Raw genomic sequence first — 22,540 nt, forward strand, 5'->3', positions numbered from 1 at the left:
GACGTTGTAAAAGTTGTGTAACTGTAATGTGCTTTTTTCATGTTGACTGAAAGGCCTGGTCTAAAGCCGCCATGGTACGCCACTGGCATAAACACTGTTACATTATACAAACAAAATAAACATTGAAAATAACTACACAAATATCATCACTTTCATGCAAACCACTGACCCAAAATGGCGGACCGGTTGCACCAAACCTTCTGATGGTTCACATTTAAAAAGTATATACATTTCACAGTGTGAAGTTTGAGAAGGCTCAATGGAAAAACATACTGTAGCAAGGAATAGTGGGCTTTATAAAGAGTACCAAACAACTGGCAGCGCAAGTTTAAAAAGGGACTATTGTGGGCTTTCCTTTTTCTTTTTCTTTCTAATCAAGCCACAGAGACGCCTTAAAACAGACATTTTTTAAACTTTGTTTTCTTCTTCAATTATATTCGTTGGTTACTCACAAGTTTGATGAGTTTGCTCAAAACATAAAATTAAGAACAAAAACTTTAACAACAATGCAAACCAAAATAAGAGGGTTTTGAGGGGCTAGAAAATGGGCATGAATCTGTCTTTGGTTTATTTTTGAGGGCAAACTCATTTAGACAGTTTTTTAATATATTTTTGTAATAAATCTGAGGACCATAAATTTTTGCCTAAAAAAACAGTATAAATAAGGAACCTTTGTGTGGTTTTCTTTCCCCAGCTGGGCGTCTTCTCAGCGGGGGGGGCAGAAAAACCCCTTCCGGAGGGGCCGGGTGGAGGTCTGGAGGAAGAGGAACGGGTCCCTGGTTCTGGGGGCACGGTGGGTGGCCAGCGAGGGCTGGGGGCACGAATGGAGGCCATGGTGGTCTTGCAGGGACGCGGGACTCGGGTCGCAGCAAAACGCCTTTCAAGGTACCCTCAAAACCAACATTCCTTTAAACTTCAAAGTACAAAACACAAACTGTCGTGGTTAAAAATTACTCTGGTGGAAAAGTAAAAGAAAAAGTACTGAACTAGACTTTCTACTCAAGGTTAAAATTAAAGAGTATGGTCTCTTGAAATGTAACTTCATAAAAAAGTAACCCCCCATAAACTAGCAGGCTGTTTTTAAAAGTACCTGCCCTCCCTTATTTATTAACCACAGGGACATAATTGTCCATTGTTAGGCTAATGATGTTCCATGCTGAACAACCGGGCCATGACAACAAATTTCCATTTGGTCCCCTTCTTTTTTCTTTTAGAGAGGATCCCAAGGAAAATGGATGGGATAACCACGGATCGTCGGTTTCAAAATCAATAGGCACGCATAATGGACTCTTTAAAAATAATTATATTGATCACCGCACCAAACACAACATTTTTCAAACTTTAAAGGAACCAACCTGAAGTATTCAGGAAAAAATAAGTAGGTGAGTAAACAGTACCTGGGGATAAACCCCACGGGAAAATGTTAACTTTAAATCAGTAAAAACCAAACAGTATTAATTGGTACTACCAACCCAAATCAGGTGAAAGGGGATTTCAATGTCCTCCTCCAGATCCCAAATAACCCACCCTCTCAATCACAAAGCGGAAAATCAAAGTTAGTTGACCACTATGAGGAATTTGAACTTGTTCGGTGGTGTATACATTAAAAAAAGTAAAAACTAAAATTAAAAAAACACAGATAGGAGACTATTTTAAACACCAGGAAGTCCCAAGGTTTCAAGAAACATCTTGATTTTCACTTCCAGGTCAAATTAGTATTTTCTAAATCTCGCCAATCCCTGAACCCCAATGATCCTTATGTTTCTGGTTCTAAAATACCTTTTGACCTTTAGGAAGTTAAATTGGAAATAAACCTTTTTCATTAATTTGTCTTGGGCACAACATCGGGCCCATCCTCATGGTGGTGGAGACCCCGGATATGAAAAGGTTAAAGTTTCACCATCTGAGTGGTCCAAAGGTGGAAATCCCACACCCTTTGGGTTTTTCAAACCTATTTCATGGTACTTAAAAAAATGTAATTTTCTGTAATATAAAAACCCAAAGCTCCATGGGACTGAATTTGGCATAACAAGGGGAAATAACATTTAAACCTTCCTTAAATTTAGCTGGGAGTTAACCATTGTAAAATTTGGCAGACTTTTTACGTATGAATGGAATTTTGTTCCGATGGGTTGGAATTGTTAATACAATAACCAAATTCCTAAAGGGTTGTTGGGCGTCTGGGGCGTAAACAACATTTTTTGATTAATCAACATAGGATTGCGATGGGTGAATATCTGCAAACAATAATCTCAAGGTAGTCAAGCGTCAATAAAGAAACGCAAAGGACGAGGATTTAATCTACAATTTTTAGGGGTCTTTTGTTTATATTCTACACCCGTCATGTTTGCGTTCTTTAAAAAGAAGCCCAAGTGATTATTGATTTAAATATATGATTGCAAAACAGACTTTTTCTTGTCATTTGTCATAATTTTCAACCTCGTTCCATTTTAACCTGGACTTGTTTTCAAATCAGGGCTGAGCATGCGCGAATATTCAGATCCGTATAGTATCGGGACGAAAGACTCTGAGGCAGCTGAGGGACACCTCACCATGGGGATGAGCCGAGCACGGCTGGCCCTCCTCCTTCATGCACATGTCTGAAACAGCCACCGACAGATGCGTGCTGATGTGCCCTGCTTCTGCGCCCTCATCACCAGTTCCAAGTCCTTCCTGCTTACCCATCCTGGCCGTCACCCTGGTCCTGGCTGGGGGCCCGGCAGTTTTGTCGTCTACGTGTTCAACAGACAAAATCGACACCTCACTCAGTAATGACCTGAATAACATCAACGAGACCTACCTGAAGCAGAAGGACTCGTGTTTTTGGGTGGCTGAAGTCGATGGAGTGGTGGTCGGCATGGTGGCTTGCCTTCCTGCTGAGAATGCGCCTGCGTGTTTGGAGTTGAAACGCATGTCTGTGCGCCGCACTTACCGCAGGATGGGCATCGCTAAGGCTCTGTGTCGGACAGTCGCTGAATTTACTCGTGAACGAGGTTTTGCAGCCGTTTTGCTGGTCACCTCTGTGGTGGCTACAGACGCTCAGAAGCTGTATGAGGACATGGGCTACAAGAAGATACGAGAGTTTGTTATTCCTGAGCTTGCTGGCAAAATCATGAACTTCACTCTAATAGAGTACAGACTGGATTTACAGAGAGAGGGGAAAAGTGAATGAGTCGTTATTTAGCTGAAACCCTAAGGAACCATTCATTTCTGCAGTTTCTATACTTACATTTTGACGGTATGCATCGCCTCTAAAGGGATAGTCCCGATTGTTCGAAGTTGGGTTGTAGGAAGTACAGTATAGCCCTTTTGGTCTGGAACTGAAGACGTTAAATCAATGTATGCATCGCCAAAGCCACCAGACTTCATTTCCAATGAAACAGTTCAATTTCAGTTTTTGCAAATGGAGTCAAAAATAAATGCCTGAGAGCATGATAGGGCATGAAAATATAAAAAATATAACATTCCTTTAAACTGATATTGATAATTTAAGTGGCTCAATTACCTTTTTCTGATGCCCCCGATCACAGCAGTACACCAGGCTGGCACTAAACCAAGCTATCCCTTTAGGTCTACAAAACACGGATAACAGTATCTACATAAGGAACTGTTTACCCCACACACGCGTAGCAAAGGTTAGCCATGTTTTCTTTTACGATACGATACTACTTTATTTGTCAGATCAAGTTTTGTTACAAACACACACGGGACAGATTGATCATTAATCCTTTCTTTTTAATAGTTGACTGAATGTTCGTGATGATGATGTTTTGTGTTGATTAAGCTACTTGAATGTCATTTTATTATTTAATTGTGTAAATGATTTCCTTTCTACATGATATTTACAATAAACTGATCAATAAACATAATTCTACAATTTGTAGCATTTGTTTAAATGTATTTTGTGTTACTGTTAGCGGTTCTATTTGTTCCGAAACTATTTCTCGAGCTAACATATTTTCTTGCTCAAACCACTGTGTTATTGTTATCCGATATATTTGCAATAGAAATTAGGTGTTTGTAAATCTGTGGACACTAAGGTGCTTCACATATATGAGCGCTGAAATAAATGAGTTAAGCTGTAGGTATGGTTTTAGGATTTTAATACTTTAGCATACTTCCCATTCTTATCATATCAACAACATAACTGTAGGGAGCATGTTGTATTGCAGTAGTTGAACTGTGTGTACTTCAGTTCAACAGCATTGCTCTGACATAGTATTGTATAAGCATGTATGTGTGCTTGTGTACTTTAAACCAGGAATATGAATGTGATCAGGAAACTATTTCCCAGTTTTTCCCTTTGAAACAAATTTCTGCAGCTTAACTTTTTATTTTCCTTCATCCCATTTGTGATGCTGGAGGCATACAGAAGAGAGTGAAGCACATGTTCAGCCAAACAGTATTTTCTTTGTGAGAGCTAGAGGAAGTTTGTAGTGACCACAGGGCATATCAGATAATAAGAATTCGGGCAATAGCAGTGATACAAGATGCTTTCAAGTGACACCCAAGAGCTCTTTTTTATCTTTATCCTTTTTTAAATTATATGCAGCCCGGTAGGAAAATGACTTCACCCCAGATTTAATGTCGGTGTGTATGTTTGACGGATTTGTGTTTGGAGATGATAGTAGTATTAACAATGATATGGCAAAATGGATGTTTAAGAAAACGAGAATCTCATACTAGGATGACGGGATGTGGATTTTCCCATGTTGCTGCTGTACAGTGAATGCAGCATATCCTTGTTGGGGAAGTAGGAGACGCATGAGACGACTTCCTGAAACTTTTCTGTTCTCTTCACCCAATCCACTAACCCTGACTTCAACAATAATAAAAAATAAACACGGTGAGTCTTGTTTAATAACCCCGTTTATTTAATCGACAGCAAATTAAATTCAATCCAATAAAATCTGTGATGCTAGCCCCGATGCTAGCTGCTGTTAGCTAATCAGAGGAATGAAAGTCTTTACGTTGAACGGTACGTATGGTTTTATTATTTTTTTTGACATGCATATTGAATGCCTATGTGTTACAGTTGTTTGCAAATATACCTGTCTTTTCGTTTAAACCGTTATAAACTGACTCACGTGACATTTGAGCGTCATTGACACTGTGTTTACATTTCACTTCTGCATTGATCATTATTCATTTGGATTGATTCATTAATTTGTTAAATGGATAATAAACTCAAATCCCACACTCCACTTTGACTAGATGCAGAGATCAAAGAGTTATTATGAATTTAAGTACAATGACCAATACTACAGTGTAAAAAAAATACTTAATTACAAGTAAAAGTTCTGTATTCAAAGTGGTACTTAAGCCAAATTAAAAAGGTATTTGCATCAAATTATACTTGAAGTACTCTTTCTGCAGAATAGCTTAAATTATTATATGATAGTTATTGATTAACGTTCAACACTTCAATCTTGCACTTGGTAAAGGTGGGGTTTATTCCTTATTGGTCCATGTTTGATATTTTATACTCGAGAAGTAATTGTAAATATCTGCATTATGCATTGCTTCCCTGTAGAAAAGGCAGGCTTCAGCACAATGTGATACTGAAAAGAAACAAAGCAAATGTATTACCGCGATTGATTTATCTAGTCAATATTTTGTAACCTCTGACATTTTGATTTCCTGTTGTTATAAATCAGGGCTGAGCCATGGCCAGTTTTCAGATCCGGAAGTATCGGGACGAGGACTCGGAGGCAGTGAGGGACACCTTCATCATGGGGATGAGCGAGCACGTGCCCTCCTCCTTCATGCACATGTTGAAACAGCCACCGACCCAAATGGTGCTCATGTGCCTGTTCTGCGCCCTCATGTATATTACGCGGCGAGCGCGGCGTAAGCCGGGCGTATAAGGAACATCAAGGGTTGGTAGGAAGTCGAAGTCAAGTTGGTGTTCCATATGAGCATTAAGATTGTTGATCTGCCTCTTTGGCTTAGTTACTAGACAATCCAGGAAATGCTGGTTCCGAAGATACCTCGTTGAAGCCTGTACATTGCCAATTGTGCAGACAAACATTCTATTGTCCTCGTGCCGCCGAAACCCCCGTTGTCGCTTTCCCTCTTGGTAGGCTACTCCAGCTATACAAAGGTTGGTCCGACGATATGTTGACTTTAGATGTTGGCGTTGAGTCAGTAGAAGAGACAGTCGGTTTACTTACAGATTTTACAGACCATAACTGAACCTATGCGTCCATGGACTAGGGATTCTAGAAGTCACAGATTAACTTAAGTTGTCTCTCGGTATATGCGAAGGTGGAGAGAAGACATTTTAGACTGTCCAGACATTGCCGGTTCTATCGAACTACTTCATGCCCCGGTGGACCTATTCCGTGCCTAGTAGTTCTGTACTCATCTTACTTAAATCAAGTGAGACTACTAAGACACGTCGTTCGAGTCCTTATTAGTCTCCACTTCAAGGGTAGGAAACGTCGTTCGAGTCGCTTATGTTAGAGGCAAGAAGAACATCGGGTACAGGAAGTATGTCGAAAGACTCGCAGACAGACGTGGTGTCTGTCCACTTGTCGTTTTGCCGACGTTTTGAGCACGAGTGCTCATTTAAGTCGTCTGAACGGCTGTGTCTCGGAATCGCTACGGGTAGGACGCCCACTGACGCCGCATGTCTGTACGCAAAGTTGAGGTTTGTACGTCCCGCGTAAGAGTCTCGTCCTTCCGTCGGTGGCACGGCTGGTGGTGAGGTAGCTGAAGTCGGTGGGGGTTTTTGCTCTGGAAATGACGAAGTCCATCCAAAAGCGACTACAATAACTCCAGGAATTGACTCACTCCACAAGCTACATAAATAACTTGTACATCTGGCTGGTTGACGGCCCGGGGTCGGTCCTGGTCCCACTGCCGGTTCCTACCCATTGTCCTTCCTGAACNAAAAAATGTCATCTGTGGAAGCCGTAGCGCTGTAGAAAGCACGACCAATCATCTGAGCCGGCCCGGCTAAAATAACTGGATGGCCTACCTGACTGTCAGCCTTCAATCTGTGCACAAATTTATCTCTTGCCCTCATTGGTCATGTGCGCGTTCGTGTGTGTTGGAGGAGGGGCTCTGTAAGGAAGTGGCAGATTTTTTTCGGCTGTGTATTTTCAAATTCTAGCGCACTCGAGCTGGTTTCTCCAAAATTACCTACCCCACCTTTAATTGCAATATAAATCAGGTGTTTGTTAATCTGTGAACACTGAGGGGTTTCAGATAAATGAGCATTGAAATACATTTTAAGCCCCATGTGTGGCTTTAGGACTTTAATATTTTAGCATACTTTACATTATTTTCACATCAACCATTAACATTTAGCTGGAGGAAGCATAGCAGTATTTATACTTCATGTACTTTAGTTCAACAGCATTGCTCTCTGGCATAGTATTTTATATGCATGTGCAATGTATATTTTTTACCAAGAATAGGAGTGTGATCAGGGAACTATTTCCCAGCTGCCATGCAGCTTAACATTTTCATTTTCCTTCACCACATGTGTGTTGCTAGAGTTATAAAGTGAGTGAAGCACCTGTTCAGCCAAACAGGAAGAACAAGTATTTTCTTTGTGAGAGCCAGAGAAAGTTTGCTATGACCACAGGCCATGGACAAATCAGATATTTATGGATCGAAGGGACATTTGTCAAAAGCCCCACAGACACACTCACATACAGCAACTGTGCGCATACACAGGTGTTCTAGTTGAATTGTCGTTCATTTCCACTTTTGATTTAGTTTTTATGCTTGCTCTCTATTTTGTTGTAAATGTTTTACTTTCCATTTTTTAGGGGTTGAATATTTGGATGTGTGCATTTCCTCTCACTACTCCTCAATTCCCTTTTTTCTTACCTCGTAATTTTTCGAGTTTATATCAATGGTTTATATAAATACATAATAACAGCAAAAGAAAAACTCCTCAGGGAAACATGATTTAAAGAGGAATGGCCCTTAATAACAACAACAACATCATAATAAACTTAAAAACGTGCTTCACAACAATTCAAAAGTAATAATACAATATAAATGTACTCAATTATTTGCACTAGACATTGAGTCGTACTATGTGTCTATAACAACTTCCCATCTTTGAAATATTCACCAGTGAATGCAATAATACATTTAAACATCTCTATAGTCCAATACCAGTAATACAACTCTCCCCGGGCTCCTCTGTGAGTGAGACGGGCCAGTCAGGCAGCAGCTCGGCCACCTCAGCTCCGATGTGTCTGGTGGTCTGGTCAGACCTCCATGGATGGATGTAGCCCGGACTGGACGAAGCTGAACGGTTAGCCGGATTTTTTCACACAAACAGGTAAGATTTAGCTCTAACATGTCATCTGGTGAATGGGAAATACTTTCAAAACACATTTAAATACATGTTTAGAAAGATATACGTGTGTGTCTTGTTACATTTAACTCGAGCTAAGACGTTTTGTGTGAGAATGCCATCCGAAGCTAACGGTTGCTATTGCTAGCAGCTGGCCAGGGAGTGTCCCAACTGACAGCTGACAGAACCAAACATCAGCCAAAAAAGAGGATTTAAGAACCAGTCGCAGCCGATAAAATACATTATTTGATCATCTAAAAGACTGAAATAGAGTCTTAATTATTCCAAATACTGATAAAGCTTTGGCTGTGGGTTATTGAGACACGTGGATCATGTTTTCCAGCACTAATTGGTATGATTTAGGCTTTCTCGTTTTAATTAACTAACCCTTGATAGTTTTCTCCTAATTTCTCATTCAATTTGGTTAATCTGTCGGTAGAAAATATCATGTCAGGCTGCAACCACACCCATGCTGTGATTTATTAATATCCCAACAGTCATAGGTTATTAAATAATTCAATATTAGTGTTAGTCGATTGATTGATTTTAATAATACTTCATAATTTCTTTTAAATAAATGACTAAAATAGCAGTAAATTGGTCAGTGGGATATGTGGAGCAGTGCATGGTCTCCTAGCTTTGATATCACTAGATGGCACTACATTATTTACTCTCACATTTGTCGTTTCTATTTATAGTTTGAATTCTTTTGTTGAAAGTACAGTTACATTTGAGCACTTTCATGCTATCTTGATACACATTGAAGTGCAGGAATAACCAGGCTCTACTCCTGTTTTCAGTGGATGACCTATTTTTCCTGTCTGCATTGTGTGCTGAGACCAGGCTGAATATCATTAGCATGCATGTGGTGGAGAGGAAGACCACCATTTAAGGATTTGCTACTTAGATATATTTTATTTTTATTCACTAAGGCATTTGATTTTCTCGATGTCATGAAGACATTACTGAAAAAAGATAATAAATATATTGTAATCATTTTTTTTTTATATAACAAAAATATGCAGCCCTGAATGAAACTCCCCTTTCCTTCATGAGCCCTGACACAGCAGTTTGCATTTCAGCCCACGAATCAACTATAACAAATTAACTTACCAAACTTCATATATCCTCTAAATAGCCTTCTTGACACCAGCTTCCAGGGCGTCCACTTGCTCTTCTTTACTTTTTTTAGTGACGTCCATTTGTTCCTGCTGGACCTGCAGAGGTTCAGTTTGGTCGTGACGCTCCTCCTAAAAATCACGCAAACCTTCCTGTGCTCTGAAAAAACTCACAGCATCAAAAGCTTTTCGATGCTGTTGTGAGAAGCCATTTCTTTGCTAGTTCTTTGGTTTTTGGCTGCTGGTTGTCTCCGTATTATTCCTTCAGTGGGAGATAAGGGCTCCCCCTCTCTCCCCTCTCTACCTCCCACAAATCCCTGACACCCCCTCTGTCGTCATTGGCAAAAAAGGGTGCAAAGAGACTGCAGAGGCTTGTTTTGTGTCCCTAAACATCCTCAACTGTGTATCACTCTCCTAAGTTATACATATCAGCCTGTATTGTGTATACTTAAGTCATTTTCCATACTCTAAATGCACGTTTGAGACTTTTATTAATGCTCTGAAGCCACAAAATACTGCCTCATAATACTGTCCTCATTAGATATATTATTAGGTAATGACTTGTCGATAAGTTGATTTAAATAGTCATTCTGCATTAAAACATAAGACAATGATTTACTGACTATAGATTTTCAAGTGTTTTCTGGTAAACTGCAGCCCTAAGGTTGACATGTTGTTACCCTGATGATCTATGTTTTGTTGCTAAGCTTTCTGAGCATTATTTGGAAATATCTTCCCCTCCTCAAGGCTGTGTCTCTTTTATCCTGATTCTGAAATGCAGACTCTTATCCAACATCTCTTATTAGCGTGCAGGTTGAAGGCTTTTACACAGAAACCCCTGCAGAGTTTGCTTCCATTGCAGAAAGATGGCAGCACAGAAACAGAGAGTTTAAAAAAAGGTCCAGCCATGCGGTTCGCTGATAAAAGCTGATAAAGGAGAGTTAATCCGTCAGGCGGAGCCATAATGCTTACAGTGTGCCGCATAACAGAGCATCACCTGGGCCCTTTGTGTGCAGCCACAATGACACGGCCTCAGATTGAATTGAACTGGTTCACCCCCCACCCCCGGGTTCAAAAACGCTTACCGTCTGTGTTTTTTTTTTCTACTTCTCCCCCCTTTCCTTTTCCCCCACGATTTGAGTAGGCATAAGTAAGTGTTTCTTAAGACGAACTGCAGTGTTAGGACACATCTGGGCTCTTTAAATATATTTCTTTGCTGCATTCTTGAAGGAGTGTTTTTTGTTGACTGTTTGCCCCAAAAACCGTAGTGATTATAAATTATATCATTTGGTACTTTATTGAATTCAAACAAAGAACAACTTAAGTCATGCATGGGACTAAATAAATACTATACAGAAAGACTTTAATTATTTGCCTGTCTGAGGTATTTTTGTGTCCCTAAACAACCTCAACTGTACACAACTTTTTAAAATCTGAGTCTGTATTTTTTATATATAAGCATTTTACCAGACGTAATACGCAGTTTTGACATGCTTCCCAAATCCGTATGTCCCTAATGGTTGTCCTCCACCAAACAAAATATTTGTTGATGATATTTTTCATCTGACGGATCATAATAAGTAGTGATTATCATAGCATTTGGTAGTTTCATGATTTGCCCTATCAGGAATTTAACTGCGCTCTGATCATCCACAGAGCGTTACTGGAGATGCATGGTGATAATGACTGTCAGGTTTATTCTGAGAGTTTTATAGACGTGTATTTGCAGGCTTTAGGACCCAGTAGCTCAGTCTGCCCCCCCCCCCCNCCCCCCTCCTGCATGAGCCAGCGCAGACACTAGCACAGCGCAGTGCTACCTCTCAGCTGATGCACTCACAGCAGAGCAGCCTGGATGTTATACCCCCCCCTTCATCTCTGTTTGCCTCTGGTCCATTCATCATCAGAGGGGTGGATCATCCCCTGTCTTCCCCTCCAGAAACTTTAGCCCAAAGAAAGCTCCTGCAGGCTTTTTTTTTGGTTGCAGAGAGGAGGGCCGGGGGAGTTTGTTGTGAGGATCAGGAGAGGGATGATGTGATTCTGTGCAGAGACGAAGAGGAAGAGAGACGCTCCCCCACACCCCTCTCATAGACCCCCTATCTGTCTGGCTCTTCCCAATAACCCTCCTTCAATCGAGACAGGCGTTTTTTGGGGGAAGCATGTCACAGACTAGGAGGAACACGTACACCCGGGTGAGTGTGTACTAGGTGTTTATACAAGGTGAAGGAATGACCATTGTTTCTGTTGGATTTGTTTCACTCTGTCATCAGCTTCATGGTGGGTTTTTCTACTTTGAATAGAAAGGGTTTCTAATCCATTTCACCGCTGCATTCCTCCCTCTGAATTGTCGCCTCTTTGTTCGGCTCCTCTGGTTTAGGTTCTGTGACGCCTTGTGTCTGTAAAGTAGGAGTTGGTGATGTGTGGCAGGCAGGTAACAGGACCACAAGGCTTTTTGTTATCATTAGACACACAATGAGCCTGAGAGGACTTCCTGTTTCGTCCTGCAGCTTTCCTGCCTCTGGGAGGGATGACATCAGAGCTTAAACAGGTCTTTCATACTATTTTATTCCTAAGATCACAGAAAACTCCTTACTGAATTTTCTTTTACAATAAAAGGGTATATTTGTGTTGCTTTTTGAAGTAATGTTGAACTGTAGTAATATTGTTCAGCTAGTATTTGATTTAATCATGAACCGTTGAGGTGACATGTATTTTATTACATGTTTATTTCCCTTATCTTGCGTCATTTGGTATGGGCAAAATAAACCTAGCAGTGGAATTAATCACAAGATATAGAAACATTTCTGGTTATACACGACTGTTTGCTGGCATTCTCACACATGGAAAGTAAAAAGATCGAGGCAATAGTTTGATTTCATTTGAGTCCAGATTATAAATCAAATATTGAGTGCTTACGTGAAAACTAAAAGTGCTGTCTTCTAATGATGTTCCTTCAAAATATTAAACATTATCTGACACTTTCTTTGTTAGTATGAGCTTCTTATCATTTTAAATAACGCTATTGTGTATCACACTACCTAGAGATGTGGTTTAATCACAAAACAATATAATTGAAAGATGATCATATTAATGGATCACCCTAATTGAGTCCGCATTACAAGGTCCATTTAAAAGTTTCATAGCTTTCTGGAGCTTAGTTTTGGAGCTTTTGAGATAACAAATCCATCCGATTTCTCAGCGCCTCCATCAGAGCATGAGTTACAGTGCAGTAAATGAAGCTGTGTTGTTTAATCGTCTTCTTTTATTATTGTAGTCAGTCTGAGCTCGCGTGTTTTAAGAGTAGAGTGGCACTAAATAATTCAACCTCCTCGGGTCGGCCCGGCCTCCACATGGCAAACGTGTCAGAGAAATGACGGAAACACCCTGCGGGCTTCACTACAGACTGATAGCAAAGCATGACTTTAAAGAAGTCCAGAACTGAAAGCTCAATGGACGTCTGAGTGCAGTTTGCCCACAGGTGCAGGTGAAGCCTTCCTGAAGTACCGTAAAGCAAAGACTCCTGCCTCGGTGAAGCATTTGAATAGAAGTTACAGCTTTATTAAAAGATCTTGAGTGTGACATGGTAACGGCTTCACAAAGACTCAAGGACTCTTTGACTGCACACTTGTCAAAACTCTCATATTTGTCATGAACTATAAGCTAGGTTGATTAGACGTTAAGCAATCATTTGGATTCAGGATTTGCTTAGCTGTCGCTGCCAAGGCACCTTTATTTATAGAGCACATTAAAGGCTTTGATAGAAAACATTTATAGCATTGAGACGTAGTAAATGTTGAGTTATACTTGGTTTTATTTGTAAATAGTAAGGAATGAGAGAAACAGCTAAGAGAATATAATTTAATCTCTTAATAAAGATACCTAATGTTGTTTCCCACCACGATATAAATATGGATATATGTGTTTCTTTATATTCCTGGATCAACTGGAGGGAGTTGAGGAGATATGAAGTTAAACCTTAAATATTTTCAAAACAGATTTCTACAGATTGCAGTTTAGCTTTGTTGAAAACATTTAGGATAATGGCAGTTCACAATAAAGCAAAAATGTCTAGTTGTTTTTAGACATTTGAATGCAGAAGCGTTCCATAATATAGAAAGAAATATTGTGTCTCTGAGCAGAAAGGGACATTTTGTTCCCCATATCACTGAGAATATCTTTCTATATTCATGAATGCATTTTTATCAGTAAATCCGTTGTTCACAAGTTTGAGAAATGTAAATCATTGCGAAATGCCTCTTAAGAAGTGACGACATATTTGAGCTTATGTTTAAAAAGCACTGAAACAAAGCGGTCTTTATTCCACATTCCACCTTTACTTATCTCAGACTTAATGCTCTCACTGTGTGCAACACGGATGGCTGACTTTTAATACCTGTATGTTTAACAGATATTTTACTTTGATATATTCTTCCTCCTTTACAATATATAATGGCCTTGGTTTTTTGTATCACTGAAGTCTTTAAATATCTTGGTTTCAGTCCAAAAACCAAAGATATTCACTTTAATTTGATATAAAACAGAGAAAAAGCAGTAAATATTCATATTTGACGGACTGAAATATTGTTTGCGTTTAACAATTACTTAAATGATTAATGAATTAGCACAATTTACTATCTAACTGCTTATTATTAAAACATGACAACTTAATTTACAACTGTATATACACAAATTTTATTTAAATTTTAATATTTGCTGATATGTTTTAAAACTTACCATTGTTAATAGTGGCAACAGCGTCAAAAACCAAAGGAAACAATGGTAAGTTTTAAAACATATCAGCAAATATTAAAATTTAAATAAAATTTGTGTATATACAGTNTATTATAAATACAGTCTTTAAATCTGGACCCTATCCCCTCAAACCTCCTTCAGACTATCGCTCCTGATATTCTACCGTTTCTCACCCATCTCATCAAACTTCTCTAACTTCTGGTCACTTTCCAAACAGTTTCAAGGAGGCAAGAGTAACGCCTCTCCTAAAGAAACCCACTCTCAACCCGTCCGATGTTATAAACTACAGGCCTGTCCCTCTCCTCCCGTTCCTGTCTAAAACACTTGAACGCGCTTGTCTTTAAACAACTCTCCTGTTATCTCCATGAGAACAACCTTCTTGATCCGCACCAGGCTGGTTTCAAGGCAGGTCACTCAACAGAAACTGCTCTCCTTGCTGTCTCTGAGGAACTGCACACGGCTAAAGCAGCCTCCCTCTCCTCTGTCATCATCCTTCTGGAACTGTCTGCTGCATTTGACACGGTGAATCATCAGATCCTCCTTCGCACTCTCCAAGAACTTGGAGTTTCAGGCTCTGCACTTTCCCTCCTCACCTCATACCTCAAAGACCGCACCTACAAGGTAACTTGGAGAGGGTCCGAGTCCGACCCTTGTCAATTAACTACAGGGGTCCCTCAGGGCTCTTTCCTCGGTCCCCTCCTCTTCTCCCTGTACACAAACTCGCTCGGATCTGTCATTAGCCCGCATGGTTTTTCATACCACTGCTACGCTGACGACACCCAATTAATTCTGTCCTTTCCCCGCGGAAAAAGCGACGCAGCTTCTGGTCCAGGCTCTCGTCATCTCACGCCTAGACTACTGCAACTCCCTCCTGGCTGGTCTACCTGCATGTGCCATCCGACCTCTGCAGCTCATCCAGAATGCAGCGGCTCGTCTGGTCTTCAACCTTCCTACATTTTCCCACACCACACCGCTCCTCCGCTCCCTTCACTGGCTTCCGGTAACTGCTAGAATCCACTTCAAGACACTGGTACTTGCATACCATGCTGTGAATGGATCTGGCCCTTCCTACATCGAGGACATGGTTAAACCGTACACCCCAGCCCTTCCTACATCGAGGACATTGTTAAACCGTACACCCCAGCACGTGCTCGCTGCGCCCGCACTGCGAGGGGGACCAAAGTTCCCATCAGCAAAAACACGTGGGTTTGCTATCCTGGCTCTGAAATGGTGGAATGAGCTCCCCATTGACATCAGGACAGCAGAAAGCTTACACATCTTCCGGCGCAGACTGAAAACTCATCTCTTTCGACTCCACTTCGAGCGATCGAATTACTAACAAAGTACTTATATACTAATAAAGGGCTGGCTTATCTAAAGCCAGTTGAGTAGCACTTGAAATGTTTTGGCTCTATGAAACCTGATATACTTATATGATTCTGTTTTCTTCAAGTTTGTATCTTCTTGGTCGAATGCACTTATTGTAAGTTGCTTTGGATAAAAGCGTCAGCTAAATGCAATGTAATGTGATTTAAATCTGTTTCATCCACTGCAGGTTTCTGTGGTCACGTTGCATCGTCCAAGCTACTTTAAGTCTCAGTTTTTAAACTTGTTGACAACTTAGTTTATTTTATTTCCTTTGGTTTTTGACGCTGTTGCCACTATTAACAATGGTAAGTTTTAAAACATATCAGCCAATATTAATTTAAAACAAGCCCTTTTCTTTTTTTTTTTAAATAAAAGTTGTGTATACAGTTGTAAATTAAGTTGTCATGTTTTAATAATAAGCAGTTAGATAGTAAATTGTGCTAATTCATTAATCATTTAAGTAATTGTTAAACGCNGCAGCGATGTTTGCAGTGAAGGACAGTTTGTTATCTAGGGTCACACCCAGATTCCTTGCAGTCTGAGTCGGGGAAACAACAGAGGTGCCGATGTTGATTGTTAGGTCAAGAGTGGGACAATCTTTTCCCGGAAGGAAAAGCAGTTCAGTCTTGTCAAGGTTGAGCTTGAGGTGGTGAGCAGACATCCACTGAGAGATGTCAGCTAGACAAGCAGAGATGCGTGCGACGACCTGGGTCTCTGAGCGGGGAAAGGACAGAATTAATTGGGTGACGTCAGCGTAGCAGTGGTATGAAAAACCATGCGGGCTAATGACAGATCCGAGCGAGTTTGTGTACAGGGAGAAGAGGAGGGGACCGAGAACAGAGCCCTGAGGGACCCCTGTAGTTAATTGAAAAGGGTCGGACTCCGACCCTCTCCAAGTTACCCTGTAGGTGCGGTCTTTGAGGTATGAGGTGAGGAGGGAAAGTGCAGAGCCTGAAACTCCAAGTTCTTGGAGAGTGCGAAGGAGGATCTGATGATTCACCGTGTCAAATGGATGATGACAGAGGAGAGGAGGCTGCTTTAGCCGTGTGCAGTTCCTCAGTGACAGCAAGGAGGGCAGTTCTGTTGAGTGACCTGCCTTGAAACCAGACTGGTGCGGATCCAGAAGGTTGTTCTGATGGAGATAACAGGAGAGTTGTTTAAAGACAAGCGCGTTCAAGTGTTTTAGACAGGAACGGGAGGAGAGAGACAGGCCTGTAGTTTATAACATCAGACGGGTTGAGAGTGGATTTCTTTAGGAGAGGGTTTACTCTTGCCTCCTTGAAACTGTTTGGAAAGTGACCAGAAGTTAGAGAAGTGTTAGAATATCAGGAGAGATAGTCTGAAGGAGGTTTGAGGGGATAGGGTCCAGATTTAAAGACTGTATTTATAATATAAAGATTATAATTGTTGATATGTGAAAACCCCTTGATGTTGCTGCTGTTTGAGTCTTCGTCCTGCTTTCTGTCTGATCTTGTTGAAGTGACTCTGCAGAACAGAGACAGTTTACAGTGAAGTGAAGGAGAGTCAGAGGAGAGTAATAATATCTGCTCTTCTCTTCTGCTGAGTCACCATCACTTCTGGGACACCACACTGTAAAGTGGGTTATGCAGGATTGTTTGATTTCAAAATAGTGCAGCTTGTGTTCAAACGTTTTTATGTGTGGTTTGTTTTCCATGCAGCCGAATTGCTGTCTGAAACCTCAGGTGATTGTTGCCTTGGTGTTGTCAGAAAAGCTCGAAAACAGTAGCAGTGTTTGCCTTGACATTTAGAGTCCCGCTCGGCTCAGAGGGACTGAAAGCCGCTCCTTTTGAAATACCCTGCCAATATCTCCTTAGAGTTGATGCACTGTAGTCATTGTGGTTACATACGGGCAGTTTTGGTATTCCTCATACTATTAAGCATTCTGCAAAGGCCATCTCTTATCCCATTCATGTTCAGGGTCAAAAAGACCGTCATTACTTTTTTCTTTGTGCTTTGAGTTGCCCACCCAACCTTTTTATCCAAAATGCAATGATCCTGCAGAGCAACAGAAGACTTTATACAACTGGTTTCACAGGCAGAGGAGAATAAGAAACAAGTAAACCTACAATCATAGAATATTAATAGCATTGGAGGGATGAACCCTTTAATGGTCACACATGCAGAGCACACAGACAGCACAGCACACACAGTGAAATGTGTTCTCTGCTTTTAACCCATCCTAGTACTAGGAGCAGTGGGCAGCTATTGCACAGCGCCCGGGGAACAATGGGAGTGGGGGGTTGTCCGGTGTCTTGCTCAAGGGCACCACGGCAGGGCCAAGGAGGTGAACTGGGACCTCTTCAAGTAGCAGTCCACACTCCATATTTAGGTCTGTTCGGGGACCCTACGGCTCCCAGTCCAAGCCCCTACTGACTGAGCCACTGCCGGAATATTTAGTAGAGTACCCCCGTTTTAAATGTACAAAATGTGATTATGTGAGAAGAATTCCTGTTTAAACACTATCTGTGTCTCCACGCAGACCACCAGCAGCGGCAGCAGCAGGATGAGCTCGGACGGGGGCGGGCGGCCCATCAAAGTGGGCTCCCTGGTGGAGGTGATCGGGAAGGGGCAGCGCGGCGCGGTGGCATACATCGGCAACACACTGTTCGCCTCCGGAAAATGGGTGGGGGTCATCCTGGACGAGGCCAAGGGCAAGAACGACGGCACGGTGCAGGGCAAGCGCTACTTCACCTGCGGGGAGAACCGAGGGATATTCGTGAGACAATCACAGGTAATAAATGCCTAAAGCCCAGAGATAGAAGCCCCCCCCCCCATCTTTCTATTGTTTAGTTTCTTACTTTGTGAGATTGTGATTTTTGTTTTTATTTGACGCAGTGTGGGGGTTGATGTTTCCCTCTGTGGTCTGCACAGTGCCAGTGTTTTCCTGCTGCTTCAGGCTGCGAGTTTGGATGTTTCCTGATTGTTTTACTTCCAGAAAGCTACTTCAAAGTGCCCCTGCATATTTCATCACCATAGGGTGATCTGTGGTGTCCTGGGGATAGTTATACAGCCAAAGGACAAGAAAATGGCTGGAATATCAAGCCCTTTTTTGTCACTGCTTAAATGTTATGGCCACTTATTGAACTTGTATACCATTCTCATTGTGGAAGATTTGTAATATGTGTCTCAATTTGGTGTAAAGCTCTCCACTTGTAGAAGCGCTGAACATACAATCAAAGAGCACAGAAAGTAAAAGGTCTTTTAACCTTTATTTTATTGCAATTGAAATCTAAAATCTATTTTACAAGAGAGATCAGAAAAATGTTAAGGTTTCATGTGGAGTTTATGTATATCTTGTGACGTAGCAGAAAGTTAAATGGATACACCCCAAATATATGAGTTAGGTTTTAAATATTGATTGCCAGGAACTCATTTGGGGCAAAACCAAAAGAGTTTCTTCTTTGATCTCGTTTGTCGTAGCTTCTCTTGCTCGCTTTGATAATTTAGAGTAAAAGTCTGTCAATCTGTCTCACTGCTGTCTGTCTGTCTGTCTGTCTGCCTGTCTGTCTGTCTGTCTGTCTGTCTGTCTGTCTGTCTGTCTGTCTGTCTGTCTGTCTCTCTCTCTCTCTCAGATCCAGCTGTTTGACGATGGAGCCGACACGACGTCTCCAGAGACGCCTGAGCCCGGCACCGGAAAGATTCCCAAACGAGGTGAGCGGACTCACGTTGAGATGATTACAAGTGTGTCCTTTTTGTCCTCATTTGCTTTTATTGATTATTATCTTGCAGGGATTTTTTTAACATAAAAAAATAAAGAAATATGCTAAAACTAAATATAATCATGTCTGACCTTTCCGAAATGGAGGTTGTCTCTAGGTGACCAGAACACTCGCAACATTAAACAAGCAGGGAAGTTCTGCGATGTGAGAGCACTGAGGAAAACACATTTCCTTTTTTGACATTAAGCCGGTACACAGGTGGAAGGGTGGAAGGGAAGGGATTTGATTACTTACAATATGACTATCCTTTTTTCCAAAATGTTTTGTTCGACCGTGGATTAAAGGCAATATCTAATGCTATCTTTCAGTTAATTTAGAAGAAATCAACAGGCACACATAGACAAAGGTAATAAAGTAAAAAACACACACATGTTCCATCAAGCGGAAAGAACGAAGACATGTTTAGGGAAAAAAATAGCACAAACTCGTCACAATTAACTAGGGCATGGAAAACACTGTATTTAGCATCTAGTGTCTCTCCTGAATAACAATAGTATGAACTGAGGCGCTGACACCTTTTCTAACTGACAGGCCACTGGTTTGATCATTGATAACTGGTTTGGACTGGTTTGAATAATGCATTTTTTTAGATTCAAGATTCAAGGCTTTTATTGTCATTCGTACATAGCTAGTTATGTCGATGGAAATCTTAGGTCCCAGGCTCTTCCAACAGTGCAACACAATAAAACAGATAACATAGTGCAAGTCCTGGTTAGATTAAAGTTATGAAGTATTTGAAACATACATTTCAATCATTACAAACTTTTTTAGCTTTACAAATAAGTACGGTAACAGCTCAGCCTGTGCAACAAAATGCTTTCATTTCATAAGAGATGTGGAACAACCGTGTGCAGACTTGGTGCCACACTCTGTTTGAGGCTCAACGTGGAACCAGAGCCTGTAATGAGATCCTTACTGAAGCACATTTATATTTCAGGCCTTCAGGCCTTTAGCAGAACTCGACACCGCCTTGCTTAAAGGGAAAGTTCCCCAATGTTCACGTCCAATCAGTGTTCATGGTAAATGTAGTCCACTGAAGCCATCAAAGCCAAGTGCTCGTTATATTGACATCTCTCTTCGATTCCAACAAGAAAATTATTTGCTTTAACTTCTGGTCACCAATATTTGTTGTCATCCTCTCGAGGATAGAGCTGCTGTTTCCATGGTAATGCCTCTTTGCTGCATCATTAAAACAGGGGGGGTGATGGTGCAGAGTATTTAGTTTAGCAACCTCCTGCCGCAGAGAGAGGAGACACACAGCAGTATTCTTGGAAACATCAATAGTTTTTTAAACTAACACTGGTATTTAAAATTATGAAAATGATATTGAGAAAAGTAAAAAGTAATGGCTGTGATAAAAACAATAGGCAATAGTTTTCCCTGGTTAAATGTTTGTTTTTCAAATATATTATATATATATTATAGCAGTAGTTGGTACCTTTTATTAAAAATAACTTTTTGTCGATACAATATTTTAACCAAATATCTGTTGCTTCCTTGTTTCTAACAGTATTGGGGTTAAACCCTGTGGTGCAAAGCCAATAAATCATGTTGACTTTAAGCTGTAATCTGTGAATACCAGGATGTTTGTGGAACTTTATACCTTGTAGAAAATAATTAACGAAAACACGTCACTCACTTTCTTTGTTTTTCTTTCTTTTTAATGTCCTCAGAGATCCTGGAGACGCCCAAGTCCACCAAACTGGTGAGTCAAAGTTCACTCCTGCAGGAAGTCAGCAGCAGATATGGCAGCACACACACACACACACACACACACACACACACACACACACACACACACACACACACACACACACACACACACACACACACACACATACACATACACACACACACACACACACACACACACACACACACACACACGCCTGGACTCACACACACACACACACACACACACACACCTGGACACACACACACACACACACACCTGGACACACACACACACCTGGACACACACACGGACGGACGGACACACACACACGGACGGACGGACACACTTGCACTCACACGCCTGGACTAACACCCCGACACACGGCTGGACACACAAACTCTAAAATATTAGCACACCTGCTCTGCTGTTTTAAAAACTGAGAATCCACTCCTTTCTCACACCTTCCTTTCACAGGCTGATGTTGACAATCTGCAACTTAGAAGTAGTCATTTGCAGTACAAAGGAGTAATATGTTGCATACACATACTTAATTAACCAAATAATGAAATACTATAAATGATTAGCTTTTCTTTTATACATTGTAAAAGTGTGTTGAATAATCTCTGCTCCTAATTGATAAAGAGATTGGAAACACACAGTTGCAAATTAGATTTAAAAGACTTCAATAATTCCTGAAATTGTGGGTTAAACCAAACAAAACCAAATAAGATCTTTAAAAAAATAAGTGTTCATGTCGGTCCAGCAGAGGGCGATGTTTACTCATAAATATCTTCACTCTGATAAATATACAGATTATTTATTTAGTGAAACAAGAGCTCCCCTGAGATTAGTTGAACCTTTACATTAAGAACAATGCAGCGACTGTATTGTTTATTAATAATAATAATGGGTTTCATTTATAAAGCACTTCATATTTGACTTCAAATCCTGAAGTGCTAAAATATTAATTCCTCTGTTATAACTCTGTGATTGAATCAGGGCCAACACCTTAGACACAAATCTCACATAAATAATTCATAAAAATGTAAAGATGTCATCACAACTTAAAAATGCTTGGACTCTAAAATATGGAGTTATTTTCTTTTACATTTTTAACAGAGAGGTTTAAAAACATTGCCTTAGACATTATGATGGACATATTTGATTTGACGTTTTACAGATCAAACAATAAATCAAATAAATATCGTAACAAAACTGCATTGTTAAAACGTTTTTCACTGAGCTCTATACATTTTTCAAGTTATGTTAAGATGTAAAAACTAATCTTTGCAATAACGGAATTAAACAGTGTCTTATATACCATATTACTATTTGAATAACAAAGCAATCGTGTTTGAAACATTGTAAATACGATGTTTTTTACGTGTAGTCTGAACGATATGAACTGAATTAAAGTGGAAGTTAAATGAGGAGAAGAGAAATGATGAAGGTCTTTCACCCACAAACGAAGAGCACCGACGACCCCTTCACTTCCAGCATGACACACTCTTGACCTTTAACCTCACCCCTTCATTCCTTCCTCACTTCCTTCCCTCCTTTCCTCCGACCA

General features: G+C 40.6%; 1 protein-coding gene and 1 long non-coding RNA gene across 3 annotated transcripts; one reads left to right on the forward strand and one right to left on the reverse strand.

Annotated features, from left to right (window-relative positions):
* The first annotated feature begins 2,619 nt into the window (after positions 1-2,619).
* LOC104952196 (probable N-acetyltransferase camello) lies at positions 2,620-3,881 on the forward strand. Its single transcript, XM_010778966.1, is given in 2 exon segments — positions 2,620-2,676; positions 2,678-3,881. Coding segments are annotated over 2 exon segments (552 nt in total). The 3' UTR covers positions 3,173-3,881.
* A 3,366-nt stretch (positions 3,882-7,247) lies between these two features.
* LOC104948365 (uncharacterized) lies at positions 7,248-9,747 on the reverse strand. 2 transcript variants are annotated; one of them, XR_798677.1, is made up of 2 exons: positions 9,434-9,747; positions 7,248-8,261 (listed from the first exon to the last, which is right to left on the reverse strand). It is a non-coding gene; the product is annotated as an uncharacterized lncRNA (long non-coding RNA). The 2 variants fall into 2 exon arrangements; XR_798675.1 differs by having other exon boundaries at positions 7,248-8,271.
* Between the last annotated feature and the right edge of the window lie 12,793 nt (positions 9,748-22,540).

The sequence above is a fragment of the Notothenia coriiceps genome, unplaced genomic scaffold (assembly GCF_000735185.1).
Source record: "Notothenia coriiceps isolate Sejong01 unplaced genomic scaffold, NC01 NC01_scaffold00000339, whole genome shotgun sequence".
In the NCBI taxonomy this organism is placed as follows: Eukaryota; Metazoa; Chordata; class Actinopteri; order Perciformes; family Nototheniidae; genus Notothenia; species Notothenia coriiceps.